This window comes from Rhinolophus ferrumequinum, chromosome 14, assembly GCF_004115265.2.
Source record: "Rhinolophus ferrumequinum isolate MPI-CBG mRhiFer1 chromosome 14, mRhiFer1_v1.p, whole genome shotgun sequence".
NCBI lineage: Eukaryota > Metazoa > Chordata > Mammalia > Chiroptera > Rhinolophidae > Rhinolophus > Rhinolophus ferrumequinum.
Window position 1 is genome coordinate 38,904 of NC_046297.1, and position 15,445 is coordinate 54,348.

The following is a 15,445-nucleotide window of genomic DNA, read 5'->3' on the forward strand; positions in this document are numbered from 1 at the left end:
AAAAAAAAAGTTGCAGACTTACAAAAAATAATACTACGTAGTACAGAGAATTCTCATAGGCTATTCATGCACAGTCCCCAAATGTTAACATTTTGTCACGTTAGCTTTCTTTCTCTAAATAAGTTCTTTTTTTTTAGGGAACTTTTAAGGTAATTATAGACATGGTGCTCTTCTACCCCTAAACATTTTAGTGTGAATGTCTTTAAAAAAAATAAAAAGAAAGAAAAGAAAAAAGACATTTACTTATGCAATTACAGTACAATTACAAAATGAGGGAAATCAACATTGTTAAAATACTGTTCTCTAATTTTTTGACCTAATTCATGTTTCTCCAGTTGTTCCATTAAAAATAAAATCTGGTCTAGGAGTCAGTCTAGAATTACACGCTGCATTTGGTTATTGTGTCTCTTTAATCTCCCTTTATATGAAATTTGGTCTGTCTCTATCTTTGCCTTGACATTTTTTGAAGAGTACAGGCAAGATATTTTGTGGAATATTTCTCCATTTGGGTGTATCTGATGTTCCCTTATGATTACATTCAGGCTACATATTTTTGGCAGGCATACCACAGGAGTGACGTTCTGTTCTGCTCAATGCATCATAGGTTATTTACTTTAAGAAGCTTAAGTCCTGTTATTGAAAGAAGTGCTTTCTTTGGTGCTATTTAGTTTTACTTTTAAATTGATTGTAAAATTAAAGAAAACATGCAAGCATGAGGAGGTATCTTGAGTTTTTGTTTTTTTGTTTTTTGGGTTTTTTTAAGTTAAAAGCTGTCATACAATTAATCATTTCTTCTACTGAGTAAAGGTTAGGAAAAGTTCAAAGTTGTGCTATACTCCTCCTCGCCCACTATTCTTATTGAGCCCAGCCTTCTCAGACAGGTGCAAGAATGCTCAGTGAATATTTGTACCTGGCAAGACTGAAGGAGATGACCTTGTCTTGTGAACTTTAAAGGCAAACAACTCTTGGTGTGCACTAAACATTCCTTCCGCATTAAAAGGCCTGTACAAATTAACTACCCTTCATAATTAAAACTCTACAGCACCCAAAACTTCATTGAGTTCTTGCCAACATTTGAGCTAACTAAAAGCACTTATGATGCCCTTTTCCTTAAACGGTACTTTGGTAGCACTAGCCTTAGTTTTAAAGAATCATTTCTTTTTTATATACAAATAAGCTTTGGCAGTCTGTACTTCGGTTAATTTGCTATGTTTGCATTTTCTTCCCTTATCTATCTAGCCAATCAAAAATCCACCAACAGGAAAGAAATATGTTAGATGCCCTTGTAATTGTCTCCTCATTTGTAAGGACACATCTCGGCGAATAGGATGTCCGAGACCCAACTGGTAAGAGATAAAGATTCATTCATTCATTTGTTTATTCAACAGGTATTTATTAAAGGCTTATGATATGCCAGGCTTTGTTCTAAACAGTCTTTGTACTCATAGTAATTACAGGACCTAGATTACTTTTCTTTATGAAAGGAATGATATGCTTAGTTTGAAATTACTGGTCACGGGTATTTTTAAGATATAATATTCTTCTTGAGCAAGCGGTGGAAGTTTTCTTGATGTTATATAAGTTCTTCATGCTATGTAGTCAGTCAGTGACTCATTGAAGTTATTAAAAAATAACAAATTACTAGTGATGCAGTCCATCTTAACCTAGAGGTTTTTAAATCATCTCTGTGCACCTCACTGTGCACTGCATGGTCTCTGCTGAGCAAAATCTCTGCAGTAACTTCTGGAGCTACTGGCCAGTGCAGATACCACCAGGGATGTGCTCAGATAGGATCTCAAGTCCTTACCTCTGTTTTCTTGTGATTATTGACTTTTTAACCAGTACATGACTCGTTTGCAATCCTGTCTGAAAGGAAAGGAGCTCCCCTATTTTCCTTCCTGTCCAACTCAGACTACATAGACATCAAGGAATTCCAGCCCCCTAGGGGAACTGTGGTTGTGACTTAGCACTTTGATATCTTCTGGGCACACACGTTTGGTGATGTGGAATATTTTAATGTTTTTAGTATTCTCAAACTACCAAACTCAAGTTGTCTTTCTAGATAGGGAATGAGAAGAATGATTTTCCGATTTGATCTTATAAGAACTTGCAAATGGCATTAAGTGCTTCCCAAGGTCATTGATTAGGACCAATACTATATAATATGTGGTTTCCATCCCAAATTTACAATGACTCATTATTTTTGCTTTTAAAATACAGACTATTGCTACTTTCTGTGATTTTGGCTCCAAAGCCGGACACTTGATTCATAAAACAAGTATAACCTATTTTCAGTGTTGTATTCTGTGTTTTTGACATACGTCGCAGGTTTTGCCCTCAGTCCATTGGTGGGAAAATGAAATTGTTTCCTTTCTCTTTCCATAGTAGACGCATAATTAACCTTGGCCCAGTAATGCTTATTTCTGAAGAACAACCAGCTCAACCTGCATTGCCAATCCAGCCAGAAGGTACAAGGGTCGTGTGTGGGCACTGTGGAAACACATTCCTGGTAAGTAAGCAGACATTTGTGACATCAATCTGTAAATGTATATCGTGATGGTGTGGATTGGACCACTGCTCATAGTCTTACAGTTTTGTCAGTGCAAACTGATCGAAAGACTAAAATAGAGCCTTTCTGACAAAGACAGCTAATCAGAGCTGCAGCTAGGATATACTGCATCTTTTGTGAATTACATAAAAGGTGCATCCTCTGATTCTTTCATTTGCAAAACGGGGCCTCTCTGGGTAGGCTAATGAGAAACTGCACCCTTTCCCCTCGGTTTAGTGAGTGGCAGATCTTAGCACCGCCCTCACCTCCTTGGTGGAGTGCAGAGCGTGGGATTTTTAGATTCAGAAAACACTTATAACTTACAAGAATTTATCTGATTAAAACAATTAAATTAAGAGGAAAGGAAATTAACTGTGGCATCGTTAATTAGATAAACCATTAGCTGAAAAACAGGTATAAGTAATTTGATATGAGCAAGAGTTATGAGTTTTACTACTCTTAACTTTACCTGTAAGTTTGATTTTTAAAAGTTAATTTCATGATTACTTAGACTGCCAGGAAGAGTAAAATCAGGCGTTCTTTTGTTATTTGCCTTCATGGGAGACAAAAAGGTTTCCCTGGAATTTGAGCATTAAAGAACCCTCCCAAGTATGCTTGTGGGCAGAGTGGGCAGAGCGAGGTCCCAGTGGTCTGTAAACAAGACCTGCTGTCACTACCGAGTCAACGAGCTTAAGAAAGTCTTCAAGATTTTCTTTTTTTCTTCCAATTTTTATTTTTAGTAAAGCAATTCAGGAACATGATTTCAAATGTCAAATAGGACTCAAGGATTATGGGAAAATGGTGGTCATCTCTTTATCCAACTCACCTCAAAACACTTCCTCCCAGAAACTTTCCACATGAAGCTGCTCTGCTGATATTTACTTCCATGTGTTTAAATTGTCTGCTTATCCTTTTTCTTTTTGATTACACAATTTTAGACACTTCCTTGTAAAATGCAGATTGAGGATTTAGGACTCCTACCACCCCAGCCTCTACTCACATTCCTTTCCTCTATTCCATACTCTTAGTAGAGTTATATATAATATTTTATTCAATTAATACTTAGTGTTTACATTTTTAATAAGTAAATTATAATTTCAGCTGAGCCAAGTAATATACTACATTACTCTCTTCTATGGCTTTTAAATTTCTGTTGAATTTGTTAACAATATTCCCTTTCCCTCTTGAATTTAATTTTCGATGTAAAATTCATTACTTCTTCCCGTGTTCTTTTATGGGACTACAAAATTCCTTTCAATAGAGTCAAACACATCATGGGGAATCTATCATTTAAGCTTCCTGCCTCACAGCTGTCCTCCTGGGACTTCTCTTCATCATTAGCCTAGGAATTCCTTTTACCTGTCTTCCGTGTTGGATGCCATCCTCACAGCTCTGGGTTTGCTCATTCAGTGGAGTACATCCTCTTGTACTTTTCTGAGAAAAGATGTAGGGAAATAAATTTGAGCCCTTTTACTTCTTAAACAGTTTTCAGTCTTATCTCACATTCACTTTATAATTTGTTCAGATTTAGAATCATAGTTTGCCAATTGTTTACTCTCAAAAATTAAAAGGCTTTGCTCCACTGTTGAGAAATTGAACTGCTGTTCTGTCTCCTGATCCTTTGTGTGACCTTATTTCCTCTTTATATTCCTTTTCCTCTTTTATTTTCTCCAATTCTTTGAAATTACATTCGAATGTGCCTTGGAGAGGGTGTGTGTAAACTCATTGTCCGTGTCCTCAGTGGGCCCTCTTATAGCCCAGGCCATTTGCTTTGTTCCCTTTTTCTAGGAATCTTCCTGACAGATCACCTGAACTGACTCTCTTTTTTACAGTTTCTTTTCCCTTTTGGCTGTATACTTTCTGGGAAACTTCATCTATATCTTCTAAATTTAAATCAAATTTTTAATTTCAGATAATATAACTTAATTTTTAATTTCCAAGAGTTTCCCTGTTTTCTGATTAACTTTTCTTTCCCCCCACCCCCCACAGCGGTCCAACCACCTGAGCCACTCAGCTGCCCTTGATTAACTTTTCTTTCTCTAAAGAACATTCTCTTCTTTATAGCATCTTTCTGAAGCTATTACTTATATTTTTTCTGAGACATTGTTCCTTTTCATGCCTTATCTGTTTTCTCCACTCTTTTTCTATTTGTTTTCCTTTGTTATTGAGGTTTTACTGAAAAGTTGACTCATATCTGAGGGTAAATCACTGGAGCCTCTGTGCATGCAGCAGCAGTTAAACTTCTCCTCCTCCTCCCTCCCTCTGCCCCTACCCCTCCCCTCCTCTCCTTCTCCCTTGTTGAAGAATTGTCAATGATTCCTGTCAATAGGTCTCTTTTTTAGGGTAAGTTTCTCTGTGGAGCAAACCCTCGATCTCTTGGGAGGGATGTGCTTGTATGACAGCTTTCGAGGAGCTAAGACGGGTAATAGGGCGCAGGCCTCCTCCTCTGTTTTGACTGTAACTTAATTCCTATGTTTGTAGAATGCTGTTGTATTCTCGCCTTCTGCTGTGCCCAATGTTCTTAAGTTCACAAACTCTCTAGTCCGATTTCCTTTCAGAAGGAATCACTCTTCTCTTGCATATGTCAGGGAAGGAAAGGTTTCTGATTTTGCAATGTGGAGAGAAGGGCTTACAACCTGTTGTCATCTCCACCCCTAACATGCACTGTGAGAGAAAATACCGGCAGCCCAGCCCCTGAGCTGTTCTGGCTTCTTTGGTGTGAACACACCTGCTTTTCACTGAGTCACTTGCCAAGTCTGCATCAGCTTTCCATTGTCCAAAAACTGAGACCATTTCTTTTCTGATTCTTTGTCTTTATGGACAAATATGCTTATTATAAATTTTAAATTTAATTTACTATCATTTTAGTCAGGTTTGGTCAAGTAAATGGAAATGCATGCATTTATTTATTTAATTTTCTGCTTCTAGCCAGAATTGCTGGGAATTTTCTGGTCGGGCAGGACAAGCTGAATTTTCTTCCTTGCATTTATGTGTTATTGATTAATTCAGCGATTAAATAAATAAATTAAAGGATATACTTTGTGGGTGTAGTTAACAAATATCTTTTTAGAAATCATATAAGGCCGGCTCGGTGGCTCAGGTGGTTGGAGCTCTGTGCTCCTAACTCCGAAGGATGCCACTTCAATTCCAACATGGGCCAGTGGGCTCTCAACCACAAGGATGCCAGTTCGATTCCTCGAGTCCCGCTGGGATGGTGGGTAGCACCTCCTGCAACTAAGATTGAACACGGCACCTTGAGCTGAGCTGCCAGTGAGCTCCCAGATGGCTCAGTTGGCTGAAGCACGGGCTTTCAACCACAAGGTTGCAGGTTAGACTCCCGTAAGGGATGGTGGGCTGCGCCCCCTGCAACTAGCAACGGCAACCGGACCTGGAAGCTGAGCTGTGCCCTCCACAACTAAGACTGAAAGGACAACAACTTGAAGCTGAACGGCACCCTCCACAACTAAGATTGAAAGGACAAAAGCTTGACTTGGAAAAAAGGCCTGGAAGTACACACTGTTCCCCGATAAACTCCTGTTCCCCTTCCCCAATAAAAAAAAAAAAAATCTTAAAAAAAAAAGAAATCATATATTGATTTAATGTAGAATAATACACAGTAGATATTGATACATATCAAGTACTTTGACTAAATTAAATATATGTTAAATATATATGGTTTTCTTTCTTATATGTAAACTAATTATATTTTGAAATACCATTTTAAGATCTTCAAAATAGATTTCTTTCCACTTACTTCAGTGAGCTCCTCTCCATAATTACCTTACATTTGCATTTTTCCCAGCTGTGTTTTATACTCCAAGTCCTTGCCATGGATTGTCTTTGTAGCCACATTATAAGTGAGCTGATTTCATTTCTTCAAAAATACATATTGAGTGTGTACCACGCACTGGGCTAACTACTGGGGAAACTGGAAGTCACAGTCCTTGCCCTCATGGGCTTTTCTAATCTAATAGGAGGAGAAAGACATTTAAAACAAGAATTACATGAAAGGTTTTTAGACTAGAGTAACAAAATACAGTGTTCTTAGTGCACATACCCGAATACCTAGCCTAAAGGAAGTGATAGTACTCTAAGACAATGGAAAGCTGTAGTACAGCTTTACAATGATTTCTGTGTGTATGGATGCTGTGTGTAGAATGGATTACACAGGGGCAAGCCTGAAGATGCATGAGAGTGGGCTTTTATTATTCAGAAAAGTGATGACCATGGTCAGAAATAGCATAAAGTATTAGAGACTTAATCATACATACTGATAATACGGTAGATGACGGACTGAAGAAGAAAAAAAATCAAACACAACTATTAAAAATGTTTGTATTTAACGTTTTGAAATTATCTGGTAGTGAATTATAGAGAATGATCCAAGTTGAGAGATTAGATGTATATGTGACATGATTATTATTTCTTTTAAAAATAAATTAGACATTTAGATTTTTCCTCTCTAGAAGAAAATCGCTAAAGTAATATGCAAGCCAAAGACTAACTTCTAAAACTGGCTCTTTCTTACTTAATATTCAGTGCAGGCAAGTGAATGATGTGAGCATGTTAGCACAGTAATTATGATTTAAAAAACTTTAATTCTTCAGCAGAAAAAGGTGTTTGGGACGAATATATGGTATTTGAAGATGATTTCAAAATTTCTAGACAACACAATTTCTGGTGAGTAAGGGAGTTCAGTATGTACCTAAGGACAGTGATTGCTTTTCAGAGTTTGAGATTAATCAGATGCTCAGTGTTATGAAGAATAAACACTGCAAAGTTCTTAATTCTGACTTGAGAACTTTGCCTTATTCTTATTATACTGATCATGAATAGTCATATCCTTTATAGTCTGTTTTTTGCCCTTCAAGCTTTTAACTATTAGGATAATTCATTGCTTATTCTCTATCTTGTCTTTGCCTCAAATTGCAATGCCCCAAATCAATTGAGATGAGTTATAAAGTTCAACGGAATTGAAACTAACATATGTAAAAATCTTGGAGAATGAAAAAAAGGGCAGAAAAAATATGATGTTATGTTTGAGAATATAAGATGCGTAATATTTAATGCTCTGCAGTTGTTAAAATGAGACTGAATTTTAGCTGTGTCCCTTCTATAATCAATGAAAAGAGGAAAACATGATCTATTACAAGATATTCATCATGTCTTTTACAAAGGTCACAGAGGAGAAGCTTTATTAGAATACTGTGACCCCCGAGAGTTATTTACATGGACTGAGATAACAGAACAGTATAATGGACTGTGTCCTCAACTACATTTTTTGATTTATCAATGTTATAATGCTAGGAATTCACAATATTCATTTCACAGCCTGGCTGGAACCATGGATAATGTTTATAAAAGCTACATTTGTGTTTTACAAAGGGTATTCAATAGAATACTTATTTTATAGGATAATAACAAATGGCATGTGAGTAAGGAGTTCCATGGTCATTGGGAATTGCTAGGATAAAAAAAATTAAACAAAAATTTTTATAGGTTTATTTTTTATTACTTATACTATATGCATCATTGTTAATATCCAAACATTTTTTTTTAACCTCCAAACCATTTTGTGGGGACCGTGTAGCTAGAGTAGTGTCTTGGGGAAATTGCTTACAAAATAATTTTACAGAAGAATAAAGGGAATACGTAGGCTTCAGCTAGTCCGGCATGAATATGAAGAAGTTTCTTAAGACAACTGGGTTTCATTGTCTGACTGGTCGGTTGACATTCTTACATGAAAACTAACACAACCTATAATGTATGCCTGAATCATAATTGATGGCTCAAACTTTGCCCTGAAGTGGGCCAATGAAGTACTTCCTGACAGGGTCAGATTATCTTTACTTGGATACAGGGACATATGGTTTGGTACCCTAGCCAAGAGTGACAATAGTTTTAACTTGAACATACTTCAAAGTGATGACACTAGTTGTTTATTGTATCCATTAAAAAATAAAACCCAGTAGGGTACTATCAGAAGTCTAGTTTTTAGCAATAGCTAAATACTTTCTTATGAGCTTTCTAAGATTGATTTTAAGATGGTATCTTGAAAAAACTAAGTTTATATCTTTAGTTACATAGAATGGTTAGAAGTCAGTCAAATATTTGAGGACCTCTACTAAAAATGATTGGGTTTTAGAAAAGTTGCTTTTCATTTTTGTGATAGAAAATAGATATATTTTTTTGTATATTACCAATTGAAACTTCAAGGTCTTGCAATAAAAATTTAAGAGCACAGAAGCTGCATTTTTAGATAAGAAAACAGTAGTGAGTCAGCTGCCTTTCTAGGCCAACTTTCTTTCAGAAGTGCAAGTATTTGCATTCATCTGAATAGAGCATGACAAAATTATTTCTAGTGATAGACGCTTTTCTGTTCTTCATTTGCTGCTTTTAAGTGAGTACTTGGCAATAACAAAATCAGATGTGTTTTGTTGCTGGATAGATAATTTACTAATTACACAGTAAAGTCGTAGCTGTTTGTCAGTTATAATTGCATTAAACATGCATTTACTGCTGAAATGAACATTATTATATAACATTGGACTACAAAATCTCCTTAGGGTGGTCATCTAACATTCTGTAATTCCTGTGCCAACGTATGAGCCTTCAGGCTTGGATTTTGAGTTCCTCTTCGCTCAAGGGTTTCATGATTGCCTCCTCTGTCACTTTGCTTATTTTAACTATGAAAAACTAAAATTTGTTATAAATAATATTTGAAATGACATGGTAAGTTCAGCAACTATCCTAAAACAAATTACAAAAACATACAAAAGTGTCCAATAAGATTTCTACATTCTTTACTTCTTAATATTCTGTACCAATCTCTGTAGAAATTCTATAGGCATCTGTTTAGCACATTAATTCTAGCATTTTTATTATTAAGAGTAAATTTTGAAATAAATTGACTTGTTACAAACTAAGTACTAGAAGACAGAATTATTGCTGCTTATAAAACATGTAGCCTTGGTTTGGCATTCTCAGATGTTGAAAAATAATTATTGTGAAAGGAGAATGAAGATTCATGTATCATTTTATTTCTAATTTATTTATTTTAAAGTTAATCATGAAAAAAAACTTTTTAAAAAATCATGCATCAGATAACATTCTGAAAGTTACCTTCTTACTGTGTGGAAAACATTTGAATTTGTATAATTTATTGAAGCCCCATTATACCTAGAATTGGAAACTTATGAAAAGAGAAATGAGTGACCTGAAATCCTGAACAAAGTTACTTCTAATAAAATAAAAGTGTTTTGGTGACAAAACTCCTCAAGTACTTAAATGCAGTCTCCTAAAACTATAAAGGAAATGTATACCTTACAAGAAAGTTTATAGAAAAGCAAACGAGGTGAAAAGTGAGAAAGGCATTTTTAAATATATTTTTGGTGGTAAAGATTTACTTTATATTGCACATTCTTTCAGCCAGTGAGCTTACCACCAGTAATCCATTTCAAGTACCTGAATAGCAGTCCTGTGAGGAAGGCAGCCTATTCTTATTCCTACAGTTACAGGGAGGAAAATTGAAAGAGAAGCACCACTGGAGTGTTTTGTTACATAGAAGAAGCCAGGACGAAGCAGAAAGCAGCTTCCTGACCTCAGTTCTCCCTGTATCTAATCTGTTCAGTTTACTTACTTTGTGGGTTTCCAACATTATTAGAACAAATAGTTGCATTTTAGTAATGAATCTAAATAGTCATGTGTTTAAAAAGCTAGTCCTCAAGATTTAAAGGAAAAACAAAAACTCTGAAGGTACATGAAATATGTGTTTATTCCCTGGGAGTGAACTGAGACATAAATCTGAAAGAAATGACCTTAATCAGAGCAGTACAATCAGTTTTGATTGTGAAGCAAACCTAGATTGCATCAGACCTTGGAGAAGTCATGGGAACTTTCTCAGAGGGGAGTCCCAGACTTGATTTTAACGGAGGGGGAGAAGTGTTGGAAGGAAAAGCTCCTGTAACCGTGAGAAGGTATGGTGATCCCTGATAACACTGGAACTAAAAGAAACATCTTATCAGATTGGACAGTTTTCAGTTGTTTTTCTTTTCAGTCCCTCTCTTTATTTATTTTTCAGTGGATGGAACTGAGGTTCAACACGCTGGCAAAATGCCCACACTGCAAAAAAATGTAAGTTCCCTACCTTGGAAACATTATTGAGAAGTACTTGAAAACAATTTAAAGATTTCAGAAATCTTATTTAAGTAGATTTTGATTTTAAGACATGCTGTGGGATGAATGAAAACTTAATACATTTATACTTTCAGAGACATAAAAAGGAAATCTTTAAACCAATTAATATATTCCATTTTGAAATGAAAATGATTGCACTTGATTATCAATTTCTGAAGGGAAATCAATTTCTAAGAGACATTACTGAAATTATCAGTAATTTGGTGAGCATTTAAAAATGTCTTAAGAAGTTAAAATACATTGCAAATCATGTAAAATTTATATTTTAAAAATGGGCTGTCATCTAGGAGAAGAGTCAAATTGTTTGGGGTTTATAATTACGTAGTTGTTAGCCTTTGTCATCTCCTGCCTAAGAAGATTATTATCTGATGACAAAACTTATATAATTATTTATCTATCTTTACTATTCAGTCTATTTCTCTTTATTCATAAATGGTGTATCTAAGGGAAATAACAAAAGACATTATAACAGTGGGAAAAAAGATATTTTGGTTAAAGACATTTTATGGCAGCTGTGTTGGGGTCCCCAAGTTACACCAGGATACCATGATTCTATAGGAGGACTAATACGAATGAGCACATATCTGTACTTGAGGAAACCAGAAGCAAGTTTCCAAGAGCCCTCTCCCAGTGGAGTCACACCGGACTCCCTTAATTCCTCTGGCAGTGAATTGTGACCATGCGTGTGACAGTGTCACCTACAGGAGAAGCTCATTAGAGACTCAGTGCCCGAGGTTTTTATTGGAGCTGGTCACATAGGCACTTTTGCACAGCACAGACCAAATTTTCAAACTCCCAGGAGGAAAGCGGATGCTCAGCATAAACCACATCATTTGCACAATGGAGGCGTGCTAAGCCACTCTTAAAAGTTAGGGAATGGTGGGAACTTTCTAGAAGTCTAAGTTCACAGATGCCAGTATTGAATGTCTAGATACTCCGTGATTATTTAAAACATCACAAGACAGTGTATGATTGTGAAGAAGAATTTGTATCAGTTATTTGATGTAGAAGTTCACACAGAATGAATCAGCTTACATATCATTCTAGAGGAATGTGATAGAAGTAGAATCACATGCTAAACATGGGAGGACTCGGCATTCATTCAAGTTGGGAGCAAAGACAGTTATCACATGAACACTCTTGGCTCGTATCTACATTTCTTTTCTCTTGGAATGTTTTTCTTCATAACAGAATAATGAATCATCTCTTGAAGTGAGGTTCTGGGATAGAATTTTATTTCTTTAAACACAAATATCAAATACCCTAAAATTATTTATAAGTTTTTACTCCTATAATTAGGAGTAACTCCTATAATTAGGAGTTACTAAATCATTACTATGAAGCTATCACAAACCACGTGGGGAAGGCTTCCCCCAGGGCACAGAGACCAACAAGCCTCTTTTCATACCACCATTTCTTCCTCACGCAGTCGATGAGCTAGTGTCACTGAGGCAATGCTCCTCTTTCAGTTGGGCAGCTTGTAGCCAATGCTGGATGGGAGAAGATGTAGTCTCAGCATTTTGAAATACGACTTGGGTTACATGTTGATGCCAGTGCTACGATGCACCTACGACTAGTAGAGATGGCGCCTTAGTCCATGATAATTATTGAATGCCGTTTCTCTGCATCACTGATGCACTTCTTTGTGGATCCCCTCCCACCATTTTAAACAATAGCAGACTCTTACTCTCTTTTATTTTGCCATTTAGTGCTTTCTTTTATAATTATTCATGAATTTGACAAACAGTCCTGTGTTAGGTTCTGGGTGCTGGAAATAAAAGATACAACCTTGCCTTCAGGCAGCCTAGTCTTGTGTGGATAGAAAAGAGAACAGACCATCACCATGAAGTTTCAAGTGCTTTGCGAGAGGTGTGCTCCACTTGCAGAGCCCCTGGTTCAGATTGGAGGGAAAGGGACGTGGGAGAAGGCGTCCAGGAGGGAGGGCTGTGTGCAGGAGAGGGGGGATCAACTTGAACAGAGCATGTGCTACAAGGACAGGGAACAGGTAGGGTTGGCTATGAAGGGATGAGATGGGCAGTAGGATCAAGGGTGACCTTGTCCCCGAGAGGCTGGGGAAGGAAGCATTCACTGGGATACACAATGCAAGATCCACAGTTGTGTGTGGCTGAGATTTTACTGTCCACCACCAGGTGTTTATTGGGCCTTGCCTGTCCCTGTCCCTGTGCTGAGATGGCATTTGGGTTGTGCAGGAACAGTAGATTATTTATTTTTTGGGAAGGCTTCCCAGAGGTTGTGACGGTTTAAGTTGTGATGAAAATTGGGCATGCTTTTCTACCGTGTTTCCCCGAAAATAAGACCTATCCGGAAAATAAGCCCTAGCATGATTTTTCAGGACAACATCCCCTGAACATAAGCCCTAATGCGTCTTTTGGAGCAAAAATTAGTATAAGACCCGGTCTTGTTTTCAGGGAAGCATGGTAAGCAGAATTCATGCACTGAATTTACTAAAATATCTTCTTTTAGCTGACATAAAAACTGCTCCAGTATTTGCTTAGAACCTTTTGATTTATTCAATATATACTTCTAATAAGCATAGTTCGTTTCTAATCTGTGGTAGACTAGACTGCTAAAGGCAGATACACAGGAAAATTAGAAATGAGGGGCAACTGTAAGGTATAAGACAGGGAAAACAACTAAATGCACATACAGGAATTAAAACTAAAAGTAACCTAAGGCTAAATGTGACATAAAGGTAATGAATTCCGTATGTCCTAGTAACTCTTGACGGCAAGCTGTGCATCACAGCAAATAAGGCATTCATGCTTATGTTTCAATTACATATTGAAGAATAGTTATAATATTTGCAGCAATATTTAACAAGCGTTAAAAAGATTTGGGACTTAAAATCATTTTTGATTTGCAAAATTAACCTCTTTAGAATAGCACATTTCTAAATTATGTTTAGTAAGTGATGCATTTCTGTATTTAATTTATTCAACAGACATTCCTTGAGCAGTTAGTGTGTACGAGGCACGATGTTGACAATGGCCATGCAAAGGAAGATCAGATACTTCATGTTATCCACTAATATACTGCCTGATATATGATATGTGTTAATATATGTATGTTTAGGAAGTGAAGAAAGCATTAATATGGCTGCTTGAAGCTATACTTGCATCATTTTGAAAAATATGAAAATTAGAGAACTGAAAACTATTAGATTTGGAATTTCAGTTGAGAAGTGTAATAAGTGAGAAGTATAGGCTTTTATGAATTTCTCATAGGCTTCTTGCAGTATATATTAACAGATTTCAGAGTGTTATCACTTTAACTTTAGTCCTAATTTTAAAAAATTATTTTAAGAAAACAATGAAAAATAAGTACAATGCTTACAAATGATGTTTAGCTGGCATTATTTATAATAATGAAAACACTAAGTGTCCAATCATAGAGAATTGGTTAAATTATGTTAATATTCATCCACCAGAATTCCAGTTTGAGAATACTTAACAATATAATGCTTATGCTATATTGGTAAGGTACAAAAAAAAAAAATGGCTGGAGGTAAATATGCCAAAATACCGAGTGACTGTTTATGGTAGTGGGATTATAGATAATTTCTCTTTTCTTTATTTTCCAAATTTGCTGCACTAAGCATATACTGTATAACTGCAAAAAAAAAAAAAGTAGCATTTGTGGGGGTATTTTATTTGATTTGTGGACAAAGACATATAGACAAGAGCAAAAAATAAATCCTCTTTGCAACCCGGAACTCACTGTTCAGTATGAATTTGGATCCAGATAAGGACCATGACACCTAAAGAACGTTACAGTGATAGGGGTATTCATATTCATAAAGGCTGGTTCTAGGACTGAAAAATTGGTAACTGAAAAGCATGGGATACAGGGGAAATCTCAGCTACATTGACCTAGTGTTCTAATTTTAAGGTTGACATGAAATAGAGAGGGTTTTTATTTATTTATTTATTTATTTATTTATTTATTTATTTATTTATTAAAAATTAAATGAAATGCTATTTGTAAGTAAGAGAGCACTCATTTTCCATTATGGAATAAAGTGGAAATATATCTTTATCTGGGAAGATCATTATTGACCCCACTGGTTTTTCTGTGGATATTGTCAATGATCAAGGCTTGATTTTTGTTGAAAGCCACAATAATATACCACAAATGCACCATTTATGATTATGATTAATGTTAGTCATTAAAAGTGACATTTTTATACATGTTCTTGTCACTCAGTTGAAGAAATAAATGGAAGTATATATGTTACTGAAGCCATAGATGAAATGGAGGTCACTGTGTAAACTTACTGTTCTCTCTGCTCTTGTGAATTTGCAGTTCCTCTGTGGGCAGTGCGCTCCCGCGAAGACGCTGCTGTGCGTATATCACCATTGGGATGATGTGTGTTTTCATTGGCGTTGGACTAACTGTGAGTATTACTCCACTCCCTATTAGAATTCCTTCCTTCCTCTCAGCTTTATCCTCTCAGCTTTATCACAGTAAATGGGGAGGCCTGGGACAACCTTCAGCTCCTGGAACAGCTGCCTCCCTGGCACACCAGGCCCAGAAGCTTTCGGAAGGGCAGTGGGAGTTTCAGGTTCCGTCCATGGAGCTGTGTTTGGTGGAGCTTGCCCATCCAGGGGAGTTGGTGACTTGGGACCCCTTCTTGACATTGGGGACTTCACCATCCATTTACCAAGAGCCACTTGTTATTAC

General features: G+C 36.4%; 2 protein-coding genes and 1 non-coding gene across 3 annotated transcripts in view; all 3 read left to right on the plus strand.

Annotated features, from left to right (window-relative positions):
• PIP4P2 (phosphatidylinositol-4,5-bisphosphate 4-phosphatase 2) overlaps window positions 1-15,445 on the plus strand; it is a 33,269-nt gene that overhangs the window by 15,710 nt on the left and 2,114 nt on the right. Inside the window, exons 3-6 of the mRNA XM_033125776.1 lie at window positions 1,240-1,346; window positions 2,386-2,509; window positions 10,629-10,681; window positions 15,068-15,158. Coding sequence (XP_032981667.1) covers window positions 1,240-1,346; window positions 2,386-2,509; window positions 10,629-10,681; window positions 15,068-15,158 — 375 coding nt within the window. The remainder of the gene's footprint in view (window positions 1-1,239; window positions 1,347-2,385; window positions 2,510-10,628; window positions 10,682-15,067; window positions 15,159-15,445) is intronic.
• On the plus strand, window positions 14,394-14,523 carry LOC117034245 (small nucleolar RNA SNORA40). The gene has a single exon (XR_004425057.1). It is a non-coding gene; the product is annotated as a small nucleolar RNA SNORA40 (small nucleolar RNA).
• C14H8orf88 (chromosome 14 C8orf88 homolog) overlaps window positions 15,138-15,445 on the plus strand; it is a 36,780-nt gene continuing 36,472 nt past the window's right edge. The window contains exon 1 of the mRNA XM_033125779.1: window positions 15,138-15,158. The gene's annotated coding sequence lies outside the window, so the exon portion shown is untranslated. The remainder of the gene's footprint in view (window positions 15,159-15,445) is intronic.